At 37.7% G+C, this 18,436-nt stretch overlaps 1 protein-coding gene across 1 annotated transcript; it reads right to left on the minus strand.

Moving 5' to 3' along the window:
* Positions 1-53: 53 nt before the first annotated feature.
* Positions 54-17,403, minus strand: LOC139327309 (peroxisomal trans-2-enoyl-CoA reductase-like). The gene is made up of 8 exons (XM_070957110.1): positions 17,182-17,403; positions 10,962-11,095; positions 7,450-7,615; positions 4,698-4,779; positions 3,672-3,768; positions 2,661-2,768; positions 1,692-1,803; positions 54-193 (listed from the first exon to the last, which is right to left on the minus strand). The coding sequence occupies exons 1-8, from the start codon at positions 17,318-17,320 to the stop codon at positions 105-107; spliced, it is 927 nt and encodes a 308-aa protein (XP_070813211.1). The 5' UTR covers positions 17,321-17,403; the 3' UTR covers positions 54-104.
* Positions 17,404-18,436: the final 1,033 nt, after the last annotated feature.

The raw sequence follows: 18,436 nt of genomic DNA on the forward strand, positions 1-18,436 counted from the left end.
TAAAAAGGTGTTTTTATTCTAAGGCACAGTTTTTTAGAATTGCCGTTAACTACTGAAAAATACCTTTTTTCTAATGAAATGGGAACAAAACCCATTTCTTTGAATTATAGTTTTGATTTAGGTTTTCCTGAAAGCATGCTTCTGAGTGCTTTGGCATTATGTCCATCTGGTGCTGGGGGCCACCTGTCATGATCTAGGAGAAAAGAGAAAGTTGCCTCAGAAAGCAAAACTAATGCTATTGATTTAAATTTCAAAGATTTTTTTTCCAAAAGAAAAACACTTAAAACAAAATGAGTTAGAGTTACTTTTATATAATCTCAAAAACAGAAAAATGAATATATTTAATATTTCAGAATATTGTGATAGTCATTTTATTCTCAATGAAGAATAAAGAGTTCAGGCATTTGACTACATTCAAAATCCTGTTTGCTAAATTTCAATTAAGAATGTTGTTTGAGTCTTAACCCCAGAGTAATTGTCGAAGATGTACTGTAAAAAGGAACTTCAAATATATGCTGGAAATGTAATTGTCAAGGGAACTTTTTATCATCTCTGATGGTTTGGTGATAAAGCAAAAAATATTGGAATCAGATTTTCCTAATTCAGAATATTCTTCAAATAAATATTAAAATGAATCCAGAATTTTCCTCTTAGATTTGATGGACAAAAATATTGACAGAAAATTTGGAACTTTTTACCCAGTCTTCCGTCCTTCTGAGGTCGGTAAAATGAGGACCCAGATTGTTGGGGGCAATATGCTGACTCTGTAAACCACTTAGAAAAGGCTGTAAAACATTGTGAAGCAGTATATAAATCTAAGTGCTATTGCTATTACTACATATGTTAACAGCAGCACGCAAAGATGGAAAGATACACTAATTCCCACAACTGAAGAATCAATGGTGAAGGTGATGGAATTGGTAAACATAGCAAAATTGATTACTTTTATTAAAGAAAAGAATTAACTATTTTTGTTTCTACTTGGAAACTACTTCTGGATTTTTTTTACTCAAAACTGAGAAAATATCTAATTTTAGGTTTTGGTTATTAGACTGATTTTATTGTTAGAGAAATGGCTTGAAATATTTAGAATTGTAATACAAAAGGTTGAGGGTTTTTTTTTTTTTTTTTTTTTTGGTATTCTACTGCACTGGAAGTGGGAAGTAGAAAGAAGTCACTTTTTTTTTCCTCTTTATCTTCTCTTGCACCTTCTCTTTCTTCTTTTTAAACTTTCTTAATTTTTGCTTGTATTTGTATTTTAACCCACAACAAATTCTAGTAATTTTTGCTTTAAAAAAGAGTGTTGTTTGACCGCAATCACTGAGGTTGGCAGCTTAGCGTACTGTGTTTATTGAGCCAGTTTTGTTTTAGCCAATCAAAATTAAGCAAACCAAGACTTCACACAATATGTGAAACCAAGCTGTAAATTCTGATTGAAATACAATGTTACATGACAGATATGATAGTATTCAAAATTAAGAAAATGCCTTAACGGAGACAATTTACATACATCCTTAACTTGTTTCACATTAATTAATTGATTAATTCACAATGATTAAGATGGAGAAGTCCTAAAGATAAATTTGTTTTTAATGTCAGGGCAAAAGCATCAGAAAAAAAAGGAAAGCAGACACCCTCTGCTAAAACAGTCAGATTACTATTTTACCACTATTTTTAAAGCATTGTTTTACCTGGAATGTCCCAGAGGCAACTGTATAGGCTTTGTCCACCATCAACCTTCACAGTTTCTCCTGTTATAAAGGAGGCAGCCGGTGAAAGCAAGAAACACACCAAAGTTGATATCTTAAAAGGGAAATAGAATTATTCATTGTTACGTTAGTTGCCTCCCAGACAAGATGGGAGACACATAAATTCAATAAATGAAAACATATTAACCAAAAAGTCAATAAACAAACAAACAAACAAATAAATAACTATTAACCATTATAGCACAGGGCCTTTCAGATGTTCAATTCAGGTTTCACTTATTCTTGTTGTTGGATTCACATATTGTCTGTAGTTTGGTGGACAGACTCAGCTTTCATATTATGTTAAGGCACAAACCTTGAGTTATCCACAAAACCTGTGCTCACACAACACAAAAAGATGAAGTACAGCTTAGTGTAATGAGAGAACCTGATCAATAAATGATGAGAATAGAGCAACACTTATAATCCGGTTTCTTTCTCTGAAGACGAGGCAAATTGTGATACAGATCTGAAACATTCATACACATACTGTAGATGGAAGTGAGCATAAGAAGTTGAATATTGTGACTTGTAGGACAAGTATAGTACTGCCAGCACTATTTTGCTATCTTTTACATACATGTTTTTTACGGTGTAGAACATTAGTCACATTTTGAATGGGAATGTTAGCTTCATATCCAAATGTGTATTTAATGGTAATCTATTAAATCAATATTTTATTTACTAATTGAATAGGTTCACATAATTTGCTTAGTTCTGGTTTAGTATACTGTGTCAATAATTCAGATTAAGCGTATTGTGTAAACCAAAACACTAATTAATAACACGTCAGTTTGCACTGAATATTAGCAATAAAAATGTATAACATGAAGAGAACAAAATCCAATTTTTAAAATCACCTGAAAACCCAGAAGTTCAAAATGTAACAATTACATCAACATAATACTATACCTCTTCAGGAAGTCCTAATCTCTTTGCAGGAATCCTCTTAATATTATTTTTAAACAAATTTTCACCATCTTTGTAGTGTGCAACAGCAGTTTCTGAAAATATAAATCCCTGCAAAGAAAGGACAGCTTCAACATTAAGATTTTGTAATTGTTTTTCACAGCAATAAAAACTCCAATCACTTTTGACATTGACTATAAACTCTGAGTATCAGTACGGAAAATAAATGACCTGGATTTATAAACCAACAAGCAAAATGCATTGGAAAGGAAGAATTATATCCTTGCAAGTAAAGTGTTATTCGACTCAAGCTCCGTTCTTGGCGACTTCGTGGACTTTATGTAATTTTACTAGCAAGGGGGTAGCTCTTTCCTTCTTCCCACATATCCCACATTGAGCTTACAACTCTTGGGGTTTCTATTTTTTTAAATGTAGTATAGTACGTGTAGTAATTACATTTAATTAATTACTAAATGGAATTACTACACATACTACATTTATAAAGCAACACAAAGATATCTGCCTGTTTTGTATAGACATCTGAAGAACAATTTCATCCCCAGTGCTAATATTAAAATACTTCTGTAAACATTCTTCCTTCTTCCCAGACCAATCTGGGTTGGTCACCAAGACCCTGAAGATGGGCTCCAGCACGAGTCCGAAAGCTCGAAAGACAAAACCTCTGATCCAGGTGACCGACCTAGATTGGATCCTGCAACATTATCCTGGGACACGTATATTCGCCTTCATTTGTGATTCTTCCCCCCCAAAAAAATTCCATTGAGTGTAGATTACAGCCTCTAATCCCCTTCTCAGTCTTTGGTATAGCTAAAGATTTAGATATAAAAATCTTAGCAGTTCCAATAGATACAGTATTAGGAGCAAAATCTTGTGATCTATGAAAAAGCTCCTATCTTCATCCATCCAAGATTAAATTAGGCAAATAAGATTGTCAGAATCATCTGGAGCATTTAGTTCCAGTCTGTTGTCTAAATCACTTATTTCATAACCTACCGGGGCAACTGAGTTAATCCTCACTCCATTACATGCCCACTCAATGGCTAAACTTTTGGTCAGGTTATCAACTGCAGCTCTTGCCGCTCCACTATGCCTGCAAAGGAAGCAAAAGAAGAGGCAGACTTAATTTCCTTCCACAAATTGAGTTAGACCACTCTGAAATTAGATGTTGTGATTATGAAATGCCTTTAACTATAGGGAAAACTATAGGCAAAACTCACTTAACAATTATCTTGCTTAACATTAGAAATGTTGGGCTCAGTTGTGGTCATAAGCCAAATACATAAGTTAATTAACATTTTTTCTTCATGAGTGAGTATTCTCTAACAAACCATGCTTTTGCAAGCAGTTGCTGTGAACTATTTCTGGGATCCAAGTTTGAGGATCATAAAGATAGGCAAAAGTCCACAATTCTCAAAGATTCCTATGATATCTGTGGAAATATACCAAGAAACAATGGATTTAGAACCAGCCATTGTTCCAGATAATGTTGATGCCCTTGAACACACCAAAAGTTCTGGTAGCTCAGGGTTTGAAGACTACCAACTCCTGACTTGATCTGTAAAGTCCAGAGTTGGCAATCTCTAACCTCTAAACTGCACATGGCCCTCCAGAATTTTTGGCCTAGCTACTTCTGTTCTTCCTAATCCACCAATGTAGCAGATGTTAATTTCTTCAAAACTTTCTGATATTCTGATTTCTGCATTGGAAATCTATACAATAACACGTCTTTGCAAAAACAAGGCCATTAAAAAAAATTAGGGAGAACACAGTACAATACTGATAAAAAGGGAGCCAGCTAGAGAACAGAGGCTTCAACCTTCCCTGCCTATTAACTTCAAGCTGCAAAACACTATTGCAAGAGGCAGGAAAATATCTCTGTGTCTATAAATGAATGTCTGCTCAGAATTGCCTGAACCGCAAGATAGGAGGCAAATGAATTTGATAAATAAATTAAAATAAATATATTTACTTAGACTTAATTGACAACAAGCATGCATTTGGATAGTAATAACAGCTTACAAAAAGCCAGGCATCCCTTTCCACATATCAGCCACAATATTGACAATGGCACCTCCGTGATCCCGCATCCAAGCATTGTACACTATATGGAAACAGAGGGGGGGGGGGGAGAGCAGTAATTAATATTGTGACATTTTTATTTACATTTTCAGAATCTGTACAGAATGCAATCTCTCTTTGAGTTAATCCCCCCCACACACACACACAACCTCTATAGCTAAGTGTATCAATATGGGGGGTTGTGTAATGTACAAGATAGCAATGACATTAAATCCAGATATTTGCCAGAGGGCACAAGTAACTATGAATGGAGGTTCATTCCCCACATTAATGAAAACAAAGAAATCCACTCTGTCACACACACACCCCAAATCCCAAACCTACCTCACCGTGGTTGTGGTGGGGGGTGGGGTGGGGTGGAGGGTGAACAGTGTAAGCCTACTATAGCAGCCAATATGGCTGTGGCTTGGAGAAAGATCTATTCCAGTTCTTCCCATCAAAAAAAAATATGGATTGACGCAAAGATGCAGAAGATATGGTACCGAGCAGTGAGTCTCCCTGGCTGGGAGGTACCAATAAAGCTACAGGGGAAGAGCAAAGAGAGTATCCTAGTAGCAAGAGCATCCATGGCATAGATGGGGTAAATCCTAATGCCTCTCCCCCCTGCCACTGACACAGATTCTAGAGAAAAGAGATCTTTTTGCGGTTCAAAGATCTTCAGATCAGGAACATGGAATGTCAATGGCTTATACCTAGGAAAGCTAAACATTGTTAAGGACAAAATGAATAGGCTCAACAATGAAATACCTGGCATCATGAACTTCATTGGACTGGCTGTATATGGAGACATTAAAAAATGGTTCAGAATCAGAAAAGGCAAATGGCAAGGTTGTATCCTGTCACTTATACTATTCAACATGTACACAGAAATAGTTATGACAAATGCACATTTGGAGGAATCTATCACTGGCATTAAAATTGGTGGTAGGAATATCAACAATCTCTGATACACAGACAATATAACATTGCTCATGGAAAACAAGTAGGATCTAGAGAGGCTAACCCTGACAGTCAAAGGTGAAAGTGAAAATTTGGACTGCACCTTAACATCAAGAAAACAAAGATAATGACAACTGCAGAGAACATGCAGGTCAGAGTGCTAATCAATATTGAGATCATCGAAACAATAAAGAAATTCATCTTCCTCAGCTCTAAAATTCACCAAAGTGGTGACTGCAGTCCTGAGATCAGAAGACATATAGCACTTGGAAGTTCTGCAATGTCTGGCATGAATAACATCTGGAAGAGTAAAAACATCAGTCTCACAACCAAATGCAGATGAGTTAACACAATAATTTTTCCAGTTGCTACTTATGGCTACAAAACCTGGCCTCTGAAAAAGGCAGATAGGAGAAGGGTGGACATCTTTGAACTGTGGTGCTAGAGGCAACTATTACACATTCTGACAGATTGCAAAAAGACCAAACAAAGAAGTCCTAGAACAAACCTCACCAAAAATATCAATTGAAGCCAAGATCTTCACATACTTTGGTCATGTCATGCAAGCTGACTCACTCAAAAAGTCAATCATGCAGGGAGTGATCAGTGGAAAAAAGGAGAAGGGGCTGCCCTAGTACCCGTTGGGTGGGCACTATAAAAGATGAGACCAGGATGATCATGGTGGATCTGAAAGAGGCAACACGAGAGTGCTGATTCATAGAGTGGCCAAGGGTTGGACATGACTGAATGGCTGACAACTCTTTCTTTTATAGAACAACAATCCTGAACCTTACACAAGAAGCTGCTGTATATTTACTACTAGACTACTATCCCAGTTGGCAGCGTCACTTGATGATTTCCAGCTTTACCTGGAAATGTCAGTCACTGCCTAGGCAATCACCACTATCCATAGCAGGCACTCTAGCATTGAGTTACTCCAAATAAAGTAAAACAATTATATTCCAGTATTATTAATACCAATAAGTATTTTGGTGAGTTATTCAAATTTACACATTTATAAAATCTAAATGCAGATAACAAAACACCAATATTCTAAACAATAAACAAACTGTAGGGAATAGATTTTAGTATTTCTGATCTTATCATCAAAGCAGTTCAAATTCTTATTAAATGTCTTCTTTGACTTATAATTAAAACCAACTATTCTCTGTCAGAGATGCAGTCTGAATAACTGTTGTTATAATTTAACCTAACATAATTGGCAAAACATGCTAACCTCTACATAGTTAGGTTTATCATTCTACTTCACTTTCAACCATTCTCTCAACCATAATTATATTGCAACAGCCAAATATATACCAGCTAACAAGAATGTGACCAGCAAAGATTTGTTTCCCAGCAGACCTATGGATAAATCTCTTATTCATTTGCAGGAGTGTGCTCGCTGGATTCATATCAGAGGTGAAATTCATTTACCTTTGCTACTGGTTCTCAAATGTGAGCGCGCACGCCTCCTACATGCATGCACAGAGCCTTCTGCGCATGTGTAGAAGGTCAGAAACAGAACGTGATGACAGCTGGGTGGGTGGAGCCTCCTGCCGTTGCTACCAGTTCGCCCGAGCCGGATAGAACCAGCTGAATTTCACCACTAATTCATATGTCACAATAAACCGTAATTGCAAATATTTAAGGCTAAATATAAAAAATGTCAAGGCATAAAAATGTGAAATGCAAAGTAATCGTGCTTCAAATGGCTTTATGAACAAAACTTCAAGTTATAGTAAGCAATCACCTGCTTTACAGCAATAGAAAGTTCCAGTCAAGTTGGTTTCAATAACAGCATGCCAGCCTTTTGCGCTTATTAGTTCAGATGGGCTAGGAAACTGCCCTCCTCCATTGTTGACCAAAAAATCTATCCTACCGTGAAGATCTAATGTTGCTTTCACCAGTGCCTCTACCTACAAGGAAAAAGAAAGCGTAGTGGTAAGATTGATGTTCCATTTGCAGATTTCTGTACAGGATTAAAATCAGTACTTGGCCTTTTGTTTAAGGTCAAATAGAGTATTTGTCTATAAACTTAAATAAGTGTGGTGTTTCTTTAATAGAAAATCCTTTCCCAAAATAGTTTTCAGTACTGTTAGAAATCACGATATGGCAGTTAAAATATCACCTAGAATATTTCTGAAGATTTCATCACAATGACAAAATTTCTGTTGTGATTTGGCTGCAGTATGCCTGTAGAAAGATTTGTACAAGTTTATTGAGAGTTTACTCTTAAACGTAATTTATAAAGAAGAAAACAAGAGTATTATTACTTAGAAAACTCATATACTGTAGTTATTATGTTATATAGTTACTATATAATGTTATAGTCCCATCTTAGCCATGAAAGCCAGCTGGGTGACTTTGGGTCAGTCACTCTTCTCAGCCGAACACACCTGACATGACTGTTATTGTGGTTACAATAGGAGGAAGATGTGTTGGATATGCTCGCCGCCCTGAGTTATTTCTAAAAAAGGAAAAAAGGCAGAATGCAAACAAACAAAGAAAAAAGCAAGCAATAAAAATTGTAGTCAAAAGGTTCTTATCATATGTCATAGTACTGCAAAATGTGTTTTCACTGTATCTGCCTGGCTACCAATGACAGAAAGTTGATCAAGAGGTCTATGACTTTAGCCACTTTTTGAAAGGGATCGAATGGCAGTGATTTAATAACCATCGTTCCTGTCATTTCAGAGGCGTATTTGAGAACAAGCCTCTACAAAGCAAATTATGCTGGTAACATGATGTTTCCTTTCCTGGGAAAGATGATCAAGCCCAGTCACAGTTAAAATACAACAAATTATATATGTAGCAATGTACTTGATATAGAGCTATTGCGCTAAAAGTCACAGCTCTTAACAAAAGAAAGCTGGCAGCCAGTGCTGTACTTGGAAGTTGTGTGCCAAAGAAGCAGAATTATTTATAGCACAATGATGGGAAAGCTTTATTAGAAAGCAAGGATGCCCTAGTGCAGTGATGGATAATCTTTTTGCCATCGTGTGCCAAAAGTGGGGGGAGCGCGGCGAGGTCGCCCATGTGTGTGCCCACACCCATAATTCAATGCGCCCCACCCCTGCGCATTTGCCCCCCCTCTTTTAGCACATGATGGCACAGTGGGCCCAGTAGGTCCATTTTTCACCCTCCCCAGGCTCCAGAGGCTTTTTAGGAGCCTGGGGAGGTCAAAAACAGCCCTCCCCCCCCCACCCCTGGAGGCCCTCTGGAGGCCAGAAACAGCCCATTTCCCAACTTCTGGTAGAACTGAAAGGCCCAAAAATCAGCTGGCCGGCACACATGTGCGCTGGAGCTGAGCTACAGCAACGCTCGTGTGCCAACTGATACGGCTCTGTGTGCCACCTGTGGCACCCGTGCCATAGGTTCGCCATCACGGCCGTAGTGGATAGAGATTAAAACTCAGCATTCAACAAGTTTTCCCCTAGGTGGTTTATTTGAATCTGCTGTAACAGATTACTCAGAGAAACAAAGCTGCTGACAGATGTAGATATATGAAAAATAAGGTATTTTAAGCTGTATAAAAAAGATTTTTTTAAAAAAGGGCATTGATCCCTTTCAGAGTGATAATATTATCTTAGTTCCTTGAGGGAGACATCTTAGTAGCCACATATTCAGGAAGAAGAGACCCCCTTTTCTGATTCTGTCACCGAAGGGAAACACAGGCCAAATTTTTCTGATTAAAGTCCATTCAACTTGTAATGTACTACTCTCTCAGGTTTTGTGTCCCTTGTTCTTGGAAACAGTGATTTGAGTTACCGGTAGCATCCTATGTAAAGATCCGTGATCTTTAAATCATAGCATACAACCTAGCAGATCGCACTAATTTAGAAAATCATAGTTAAACTAAGCATTAAAGTATTGGTCAATCCTACATAAAAGTGAATTCTGATATTGTGCTAAGCCATACTTTGTTTAACTATTATTTGCCAATAACACCACAAGATGCTGAACCACACAGAGCAAAATGTGTTATAATACGGTATATGAATCTAGTTAAACTATCATTTTAAAAATCTATTTTTAATGTATCCTTCTTTGCTGGAATTGATTCTTGACTCAATAGATTCTGGTTTGGGGTTTTGTACATTTGATAGCTCACTTTCTGTTTGACTCTTTAGGATACACTTTGGCCTAAATTAGGATCAATTACCTTTTTGTCGTTTCCAGCCAATTGGTTTATTTAACAGCTCTGTCATGCACTAGACAGGAAGTTCAGGCTAGAGATCACAACATATATTTAAAATTGTGTAGTATAGCTGAAAACAGCATATGGTTGGAGATGAAGCCTAGACAAAAGCCTTATATTGAGGCAGATTACTTACTCATATAATTCAATATTGCTTGCATATACAGGTAGTCCTTGACTTACAACCAAAATTGAGCCAAAAATTTCTGTTGCTAAATGAGACAGTTGTTAATTGAGTTTTACCCCATTTTACGACCATTCTTGCCACAGTTGTCAAGTGAATTATTCCAATTGTTAAGTTAGTAACATGGTTCTTAAATGAATGTGGCTTCCCAAATGACTTTGCTTGTCAGAAAGTTGGAAAAGTGATCACATGACCCTGGGATACCGCAGCCATCATAAATATGAGTCAGTTGCCAAGGGTCTAAATTTTGATCACGGGGATGCTGCAATGGTCATAAGTGTGAAAAATAATCATGTCACTTTTTTCAATGTTGCTGTAACTTCGAATGGTCACTAAATGAATCGTTATAAGTCAAGGACTACCTGTACCGGCAATATAAATGCTACAAAATACTATAGCATTGAACCAGAATGTTTTTTCCTTTTCTAAAATCAAAGCAATTGCCAAATTATAATTCCATTTCCATCTCAGTAAATGGAACTTCACCTAAAGCAGGGATCTTCAACATGATGTCTTTTGAGATTTTCCAAATTGTTAAAGATGGATGTTACCAACAAAATATAGGATTAAAAAAAATATTAATAAATGTAAACTATTTTAAGAGTTTACAAAGCACTGAACGCCCACTCCTATTCCTATATTTAAAATTACAATTATTTAAAATTGTATAATATAGCTGACTGATTCCTAACTGATATAAAAACAACTGGAAACAGCAACATTTGCCATTTCCAGCAAAGGAACTCATATTTATATCACTTTTTTGTGGTTTAATCTTCCAATATTGAGATGAAAATATCATTTTTTCCACTGTAATAATAAAAAGAATAACCCAGTGAACCATACACTAGTCAAATATGGAAGACTATTGCGTTTTTACCTCTTCTTCTTTGCGAATGTTGCATTGTATGGGAGTCACCTGGACAGAACTGGTGGAGGGAATTTCAGCAGCTAACTCTGTCGCTGTAGCTTTTAATCTGTCAAATTTACGAGAGGCAATCACTACATTACTACCTGTAAAACAAAATGAGAAGCATTTCAACATCAGTATAAGTTGTAAAAAGATTAAACCGGATCTCTTGCTGAAATATTAAATCTGGGCTAATCATCCCTTCAGTATCACTTTCAGGCCTATCAAGAGATTACTGCTTCTTGTAAACCTACAAAGAAAGAAAACATGAAAATTGTGCTTATTTTAATCTGATATTTAGTTTATGAACAGCACGCATCATCTTCCTAGTATTAGGGCTAGTTCTTAGAGCATAGACTTAGAGCAGTGGTTCTCAACCTTCCTAATGCCGCGACCCTTTAATACAGTTCCTCATGTTGTGGTGACCCCCAACTAGGGGTGGGTTCTAAAATTTTTTACTACCGGTTCTGTGGGCGTGGCTTATTTTGTGGGCGTGGCTTGGATGTCATGTGACCGGGTGGGCGTGGCTAGCTGGCCATGTGACCGGGTGGCCATGATTATGTGTATAGGGACTACTCAGAGGGATGAAAAAAGTCATTTCTGACAGGTTGTCGCACTTTTGACTGGTCCTCACACTTATTACCATCCTCACATTTATGCCCGTGCAGCATTCTTAACAACCAAGAGCCTTGGTAGTACAGTGGTCAAAAGCACCCTGTTATTAAGACCAGCTGCCTGCAATTACTGCAGGTTTGAATCGCGCCAGGCTCAAGGTTGACTCAGCCTTCCATCCTTTCTAAGGTAGGTAAATTGAGGACCCAGGTGTGGGGGCAATAAGATGACTTTGTATAAATATACAAGAGGATGAAGGCTATTGCTTAGCGCATTGTAAGCCGCCCTGAGTCTCCGGAGAAGGGCGGCATATAAATCAAATTTTTTTAAAAAAAAAAAACCATGTCAGTCATTTCACAATTGCTTCTCTTCATCATGGTGACAAGATAGGGAGAAAAACGTAAAATGTGAGGACAGTCGTAAGTTCGAGGACTGGTTAAAAGTGCGAGGACCAGTCAAAAATAAATTTTTCAGCCCTCTGAGTAGTCCATATGCACAAAAGGACTACCCAGAGGGCTGAAAAAAGTGATTTCTGACAGGTCCTTGCAAATCAAAAATTTCTGAGACCAATGGTGAATACTTAAATTTCAGTAGTCAACAATCCCAGTCTTAAAATGAGTTTAGAATCAGTGGGAGTCACTGATAACAATGAACTAACTAGCTACTGATAATGAGTCCAGTCCTGCCTTTCTTTTCCTTCTGTCCAAGTTTTGCAAGTACTTTTTCCAGGTATATGTTTTATTCCAAAGTATACAAACCATTATTATTAAGGAAAAAATGGGTCTTCCAAGCAATTTTAAAAGACACTGTCAGAATGACTCTGCTCTCAGCCCCCCTTGTGGCTCCTTGAAAAGCATCCCCCCCACATATGTAAATAAAAAGAATAAGCTTAAAAATCCTAGCCTTTTAAAATTGAAAATATGGAGAATTGGGAGGATGAATTTGAGACACTAAGGGAGATGTTTCAAAAAGTAAGGGAGGCATTTAAGGGAAATAAAGAAGCAGGGAATTGGTTAGCTTGCAAAAAAAAGAAAGAGAAAAGATGAATGAGAAGCAAGAGAAACAAAGAGATAATATTGAGAAGGAAATAATTGAAAAAAAAGATAAAGATGACTACACTGGGTTCAATAGAAAAAATGGAATAAGATGAAATATACTGCTAATAATTAAAAAGATGAGGGGAAATTTTGAGAAATATACTTGATAAATGAAAGGAAGACCGGGGTTGCCTGGACTCCATAGTGGAAAATATAAAAATGAAAATGAATACAGCAATAGAGAGGGATGAAGGAAGGAGAAGAGAGAAGGAAGAGAAGGGAGGAAGGAAGGGAAAGGAAATTAGAGTAAGAGTGAAGGTAAGAAAGGGAGGAAGAGAGGAGGAAAAGGAGAAAGGAAGAGGAAGTAGGGAGGAGAAGAAGAGGGGGGAAGAGAAAGTAAGAAGGAAAGAAAAGAGAGAGGTGGTACAGAAAGATTGCTGTACAATAAAAAAGATGAAATGGAAGAAAGGCAACCCCAAACAAATATAAAGATATTAACATAAAGAATGAATTGTTAAACTTTAAAGAATAAAAGAGAACAAATATGAATAAATAGCAATAATTAGAAACACAAGTACAAACATACAATGTATTTTCTTTGAACAGAGTATTTGGCCAGTTCACAAATTTAAACAGTGTTTAGTCATTTCAATTAAATTTACAATTTCTATATTTCCTTTTTGCCATATTTATTCATCTATTTTTGTAAAAAAACAATATTACCCTTCATCCTCATCTCTAATCTTAATCAAATTCAATTTTTCCCTTCTATTCTATATTATACCCCTTTCCATTGTCATCTATTTTTAAATCCATCCTCACATTGGTTAATTATGTAATATTACAGTTGTTTAATATAAATTCAACATTTTAATATAAATCAATTAGTTATATAACTATCTTTTTTGTATATTAATCAATATGAACATGAATATCCCAATTATTTCCATGCAATCCAATTTCTTACAAATCAATTAATTATATTTACCAATAATAATAAACCAAAAAATTTCCCCCATATATTCCTCCAAGTCACAACTTAACCATTTCTGCTTTCAACACAATATACAATTAATACTATCTCAATTATTACAATTCCCTAGTTAAATAGAGCTTTTTTTCTTTTGTGTTTTAAAATCTTGAACTCTCCTCTTTTGCCCTAAATTTCCCATTGTTTGCACCTACCTTTTTTGGTGAGGAAAAAGAAAATAAATCTGCCTCTGCCTAATTTTCCAATGTAACAGCCAAAGCCTGCTTTACTTCCAGTTTTGTTTTCAGCTTGATTTGCATAAGGAGAAAAAAAAATCTGCTCCAGCAATTTAGCTCTTTGCAGCAAGCTGCAGAGCCCTGCGCAAAACAGCTGAGAGCAAATCAGCTGAGAGTCGGGTGGCAGATCTAATCAATGGGCTAATTAGCCTATGCTGAAGCTAAAAGGAGTTGTTTTTTCTTGCTGTTTGCTTGCAAGGAGGTAACTGCTATGAGGCACAGGCCAAAGGGTGGGGGCCACCCTCCTTGCCACTTAGTGCCCCCGTCGCCCCCTTTTGCCTCTAGCGCCCCCCTGCCGCCCCCCTTGCCTCTTACTGCCCCCTAAGGCATGGTACCACCCACTTTGGGAACCACTGGCTTAACTACTTAAGTACTTAACAACCGGTTCTACTGAAGTAGAATCCCACCACTGGGTCTACCCATTTATTTTTGCAGACACTGGTCTACTCACTTGTTTTCTTTTAACACTGATCAGCTGTGGGGTGGCCCTTTGAAGCCCTGGGCAAGAGTTTAAACAGTTTTTTTCCCCTCTAGCCATCAGCTGGGACTCAGGAGGCAGCAATAGATTGGGGGTGGGGCCAAATAAAAGGTAAGAATAACGGGATGGGTGGGTGGGGCCCCAGAACCCACACACATCTAGGATTTGGTGAATCCTAGATGTGTCTTCTTAGTTGTGGCATCCTCTTTTATGAAGCATTCTCCTCCCCCTCCCCCCAAGATTAGATTAGCTCAATCCCTTTTTAATATTGCAGAAGTTCCTCAAGACCTGCTTATCTTATCAGGCCTGGGCCTCCCAAGAACCAAAGACACGCTTAGATCACTCCTTTTCTGAGGTACGCATTTTTAATATTCTCTTTGTCTTTATTTTTAATGTGGATTTGTATATTTTAATACCTGTTGTTTTTATATCTGTTGTTTTATTTCATTGTTATATGGTGCTCAGAATTGCCTTTTGTGAAATGGGCAGCTATACAAATTTGATAAATAAGTAAATTTCTTGAGAAAGGAGAGCAAATCCCCATCCGTTTTAATGTTACATTAATAAATTAATACTAATCATTTCAAAAGCATGTTGGGAATCCTAAATTATATAGTAAAAACTGCATACAGTAGTCGACTCTTCTTAATTTACTGTAAATGTTTCTGTAACATTTTATAGTTACAGAATCACAGAAATCACAGAATTGAGGAATTGGAAGGATCTATAAAAATCATCTAGATCTTTTTTCTGCAATGAGCTGGAAAACTAATTAAACCATCCTCAAAACTAGCTGTCCAGATTCTTCTTAAAAACTTCAAGAGATGGGAAACCCACAACTTCAATGGTTTGATTATTGAAATCCATTGTTGAACTGGTCCATAATGCCTACTTCAAGTAATAGGCTAAGCCAAAACCAACTAATTTGAATGATGAGTTAATTGAAGTGTGTGAACTCAGCTTCTTTGATACTCTTTAATACATTTCTGCACATTTCATTCCGCTAAAACACATACACTCTTCAATAAAAATGACTTTGTAGTTTTATCACGTCCTTGAATTGAAATCCAAGCAACACAAATTGCAACTTCCTAGTATAACCCATGGATATTTCTCAAATAATATCAGCATTAGAGTTTAAACAATGTTCATATGATATTAAGTATAACCCAGTGATTTTCAAGATGGAAATCACATGCATTGCAACTCAATGCCAATTATCCAATAGTTTAATTTTCAGAAGTTTTTTGCACAATAGAATTAACAGAACACCTATCATTATCCCACTTCTATCCAGTATCCAGTTCTTTGTCAATGTTTTGCTATGGTTATAACATTCAAATCATTATACTCAGTTAGCTCTAGCTGAAATTTGACACTATTATTGTTTATTTAAAAAAATGGTTAATACTAATTAAAATCACAGCTATTCCTAAATGAGATGACAAGACATCAAACATGGTTAAAAGACCATGCACATCAAGACCATCCACAACCTTGGGACGGTCATAAATATGAGCCAGTTGCCAAACATCTGAATTTTGATCATGTGACCATGGGAATGCTGGCAAGATTGTTACTGTGAAAAATGGTCATAAGCCATTTTATTCAGTTCTGTTGTAACTTTTGACTGTCACTAAATGAACTGTTGTAAGTGGAGGACTACCTGTAATCATAGAAGATATGAAACAGCAGAAGCACAAACTATGAAAGCACTACAGAGGTGGGGACTAGTTTTTGATTTAGTAAAAGAAGAGTTTAACTTAAAAAAATGATTTTTACATAATTAAAGCAGGACACTGCAGTGAATAGCCTACTATATTTTTCTTTTTAAAGAGGAAGAGGAATATAAGCACCTATGCTTTAATTTTTTACTTTATTGTTTTCCTGAAAAACATTAACAGTTACAAATCTGCTCCAGGAATCTGACAAATTGTATTGCTTAGTTCCCATCATCTTATAGATGCTTGATTAAGTCAGTCACAGCTTCCAGAAAAGCATTCCCTCTCCAGGTTGAGCTAGATATGCAGAAAAACCTGTCAATATCCACTATGCAGAAGGATGGGCACGCATGAGCTTTATCTTAATCCATCTGTCAGTAGTTTGAATATTGTGAAAGTAATGATCATCCATAAAGCCAAATCCAACTAAATCACCGATCCAGTTCGCACATAGCAAAAGAGTATATTTGAGAAGAGTCCACATACACTTTCCAAATAAAAATTACATTTATTTTACGGAAATAGAGCAGAATGCCAGCTTTTGATAAAACTGTCACATAATCACTATGTCCTGTTACAACATAAGATAACACAGTTGGAAAACTAAACTGGTTTTATGTTTTATAGACTGGGAAATGAAGAGGGAAAAAGAGAAGCAGAATCCTAAAGCATTACACAATCTGTTTTCTTGAATTTTCTTTATTGCCTACAGTATTTCCTTCAGTTATACACCATTCATACATGATCAGCTTCTCATTGATTACGCTTCCTACCGATACCATGTCCTACCGTTTTGCAGAAGCAAAACGTCTTCCAAAAAAAAAAAAAAAAAAATCAAGAAAGTCCAGTTGCCTGTTGAAAGAAAGCACCTTTGGGACAACCATGACCCCTAGATGAGTGAGAATCTCCATAGACATCCTGTCACTCTTGTCCAAGTCCTAAAGCTACAATCAATAACACGGAGGAAGGACTCGCAGGCATAGGGAGCTTCCACCCTTCCACCTCTCCCATTTCCCCCAGGGGAGGAGAAATCAGCCCGCTCCCAGAGAGGCTAGGCTCTCTCCTCCGTTGCCCACCGAGATGCAGCAGCTCAGCAGCGATAGCCTTGCCGATGCCGGTGCCCCCGCCCGTCACGATGGCCACGTGGTTGCGAAAGAGTCCAGCCGCCAGAATCCCTCGGCCACCGCCGTTACTAAACGACGACGAGGACGCCATCTTGACAGCTCTCAGTCATACTCTGAACCCCCTTTTAAAGCCATTCATATCTCCCGGGGCGCTCCGGGTCACGTGACTTGAGCCGCTACGCCCCCTCCCCTCCCCTTTCGAAATCGGAACGCTGCCTCTGGAATAGCGCCGTATACAGTACAGGGGCAGCCTTCTCCCTGCCACTGTAGGATCGATCAGACAAGACCCCTCTTCCCTCTGGTCGGTTACAGATGCGAAGGGAGGAGAGGTCCTTCGCCTTTCCGAACCACCTCGGCGGAGAAAGGAGGAGCGGTTCGGGGACAGGGACGGGCGCTACCTTCCCGCGAAAAGGCGGAGGGGCCGGAGCATCCTCTGTCCTCGGCGCTCCGGATGCCACCCCAAGGTAGGCAATTGGGGGGCAATTTAACCGGCGTTTTGCAGACCTTGCCAATCTTGCGGGAACAGGGAAGCCTGGCTTTGATTTAAGAGAATTGGGATTTTTCCAACATGAACACAGGCCACGCGACTTCACCATCCTTTCCTGTAAGCCTATTAAAAAGCGGGAGAAAACCGGGAATCTCTCACCTGTCTGCAGTCCGCAAAGCCTCCAAAAAGCCAGTCGGATCACCTGCATGGCTGGATTATTTGCCTTAAGAGAAACCTCCCTTCTCTTCTTTAACTTGGCGTCCTCCAGAGACGTTTTAACCCAAACTGCTGCGGATTGCAAGGTTTTGCTTGTCTTTAATATCCTTTTACAAGTCCGGGGGGGTAGGTGGGTCTATAATGTTTTCTCTCTCATAATTGTATGTCCACCTTAGTGAGCTCAAAACAATATAGTGGTCTTCTCACAACAGCCTGTGAAATAGCCCTGAGAAATAGTGACTGGCCTAAAGTCATTAAAGACTACAATTTATGGTATTGGGAATAATTCCTCCCCCCACCCCGACTTTACTCACAGCCTCCTCTACAGCAAAGGTTAATAGTTACTATTTCATATGAGGAACCTTGAAAATGTATTAAATATTTTGAACTTTTAATGTTAATGACATCAACTTAGTCATAACTGCTCCTCCAACTGATTTCTTCAGTTGTTGATAAATACAGTAATTGGGATAAATACAATAATTGGGAGTTACTTGCTATGTT

This window comes from Pituophis catenifer, unplaced genomic scaffold (assembly GCF_029215685.1).
Source record: "Pituophis catenifer annectens isolate HBS135680 unplaced genomic scaffold, rPitCat1.0.hap2 SCAF_1, whole genome shotgun sequence".
NCBI lineage: Eukaryota > Metazoa > Chordata > Lepidosauria > Squamata > Colubridae > Pituophis > Pituophis catenifer.

Excerpts from the sequence above, each read along its gene's own strand:
- LOC139327309 (XM_070957110.1), bottom strand. The coding sequence starts at position 17,320 with ATGGCGTCCTCGTCGTCGTTTAGTAACGGCGGTGGCCGAGGGATTCTG. Across the intron at positions 11,096-17,181 it reads TGCTGAGCTGCTGCATCTCG|GTAGTAATGTAGTGATTGCC; the intron begins GTGGGCAACGGA and ends TTTGTTTTACAG. Across the intron at positions 2,769-3,671 it reads GGATTAACTCAGTTGCCCCG|GGATTTATATTTTCAGAAAC; the intron begins GTAGGTTATGAA and ends CTTTCTTTGCAG.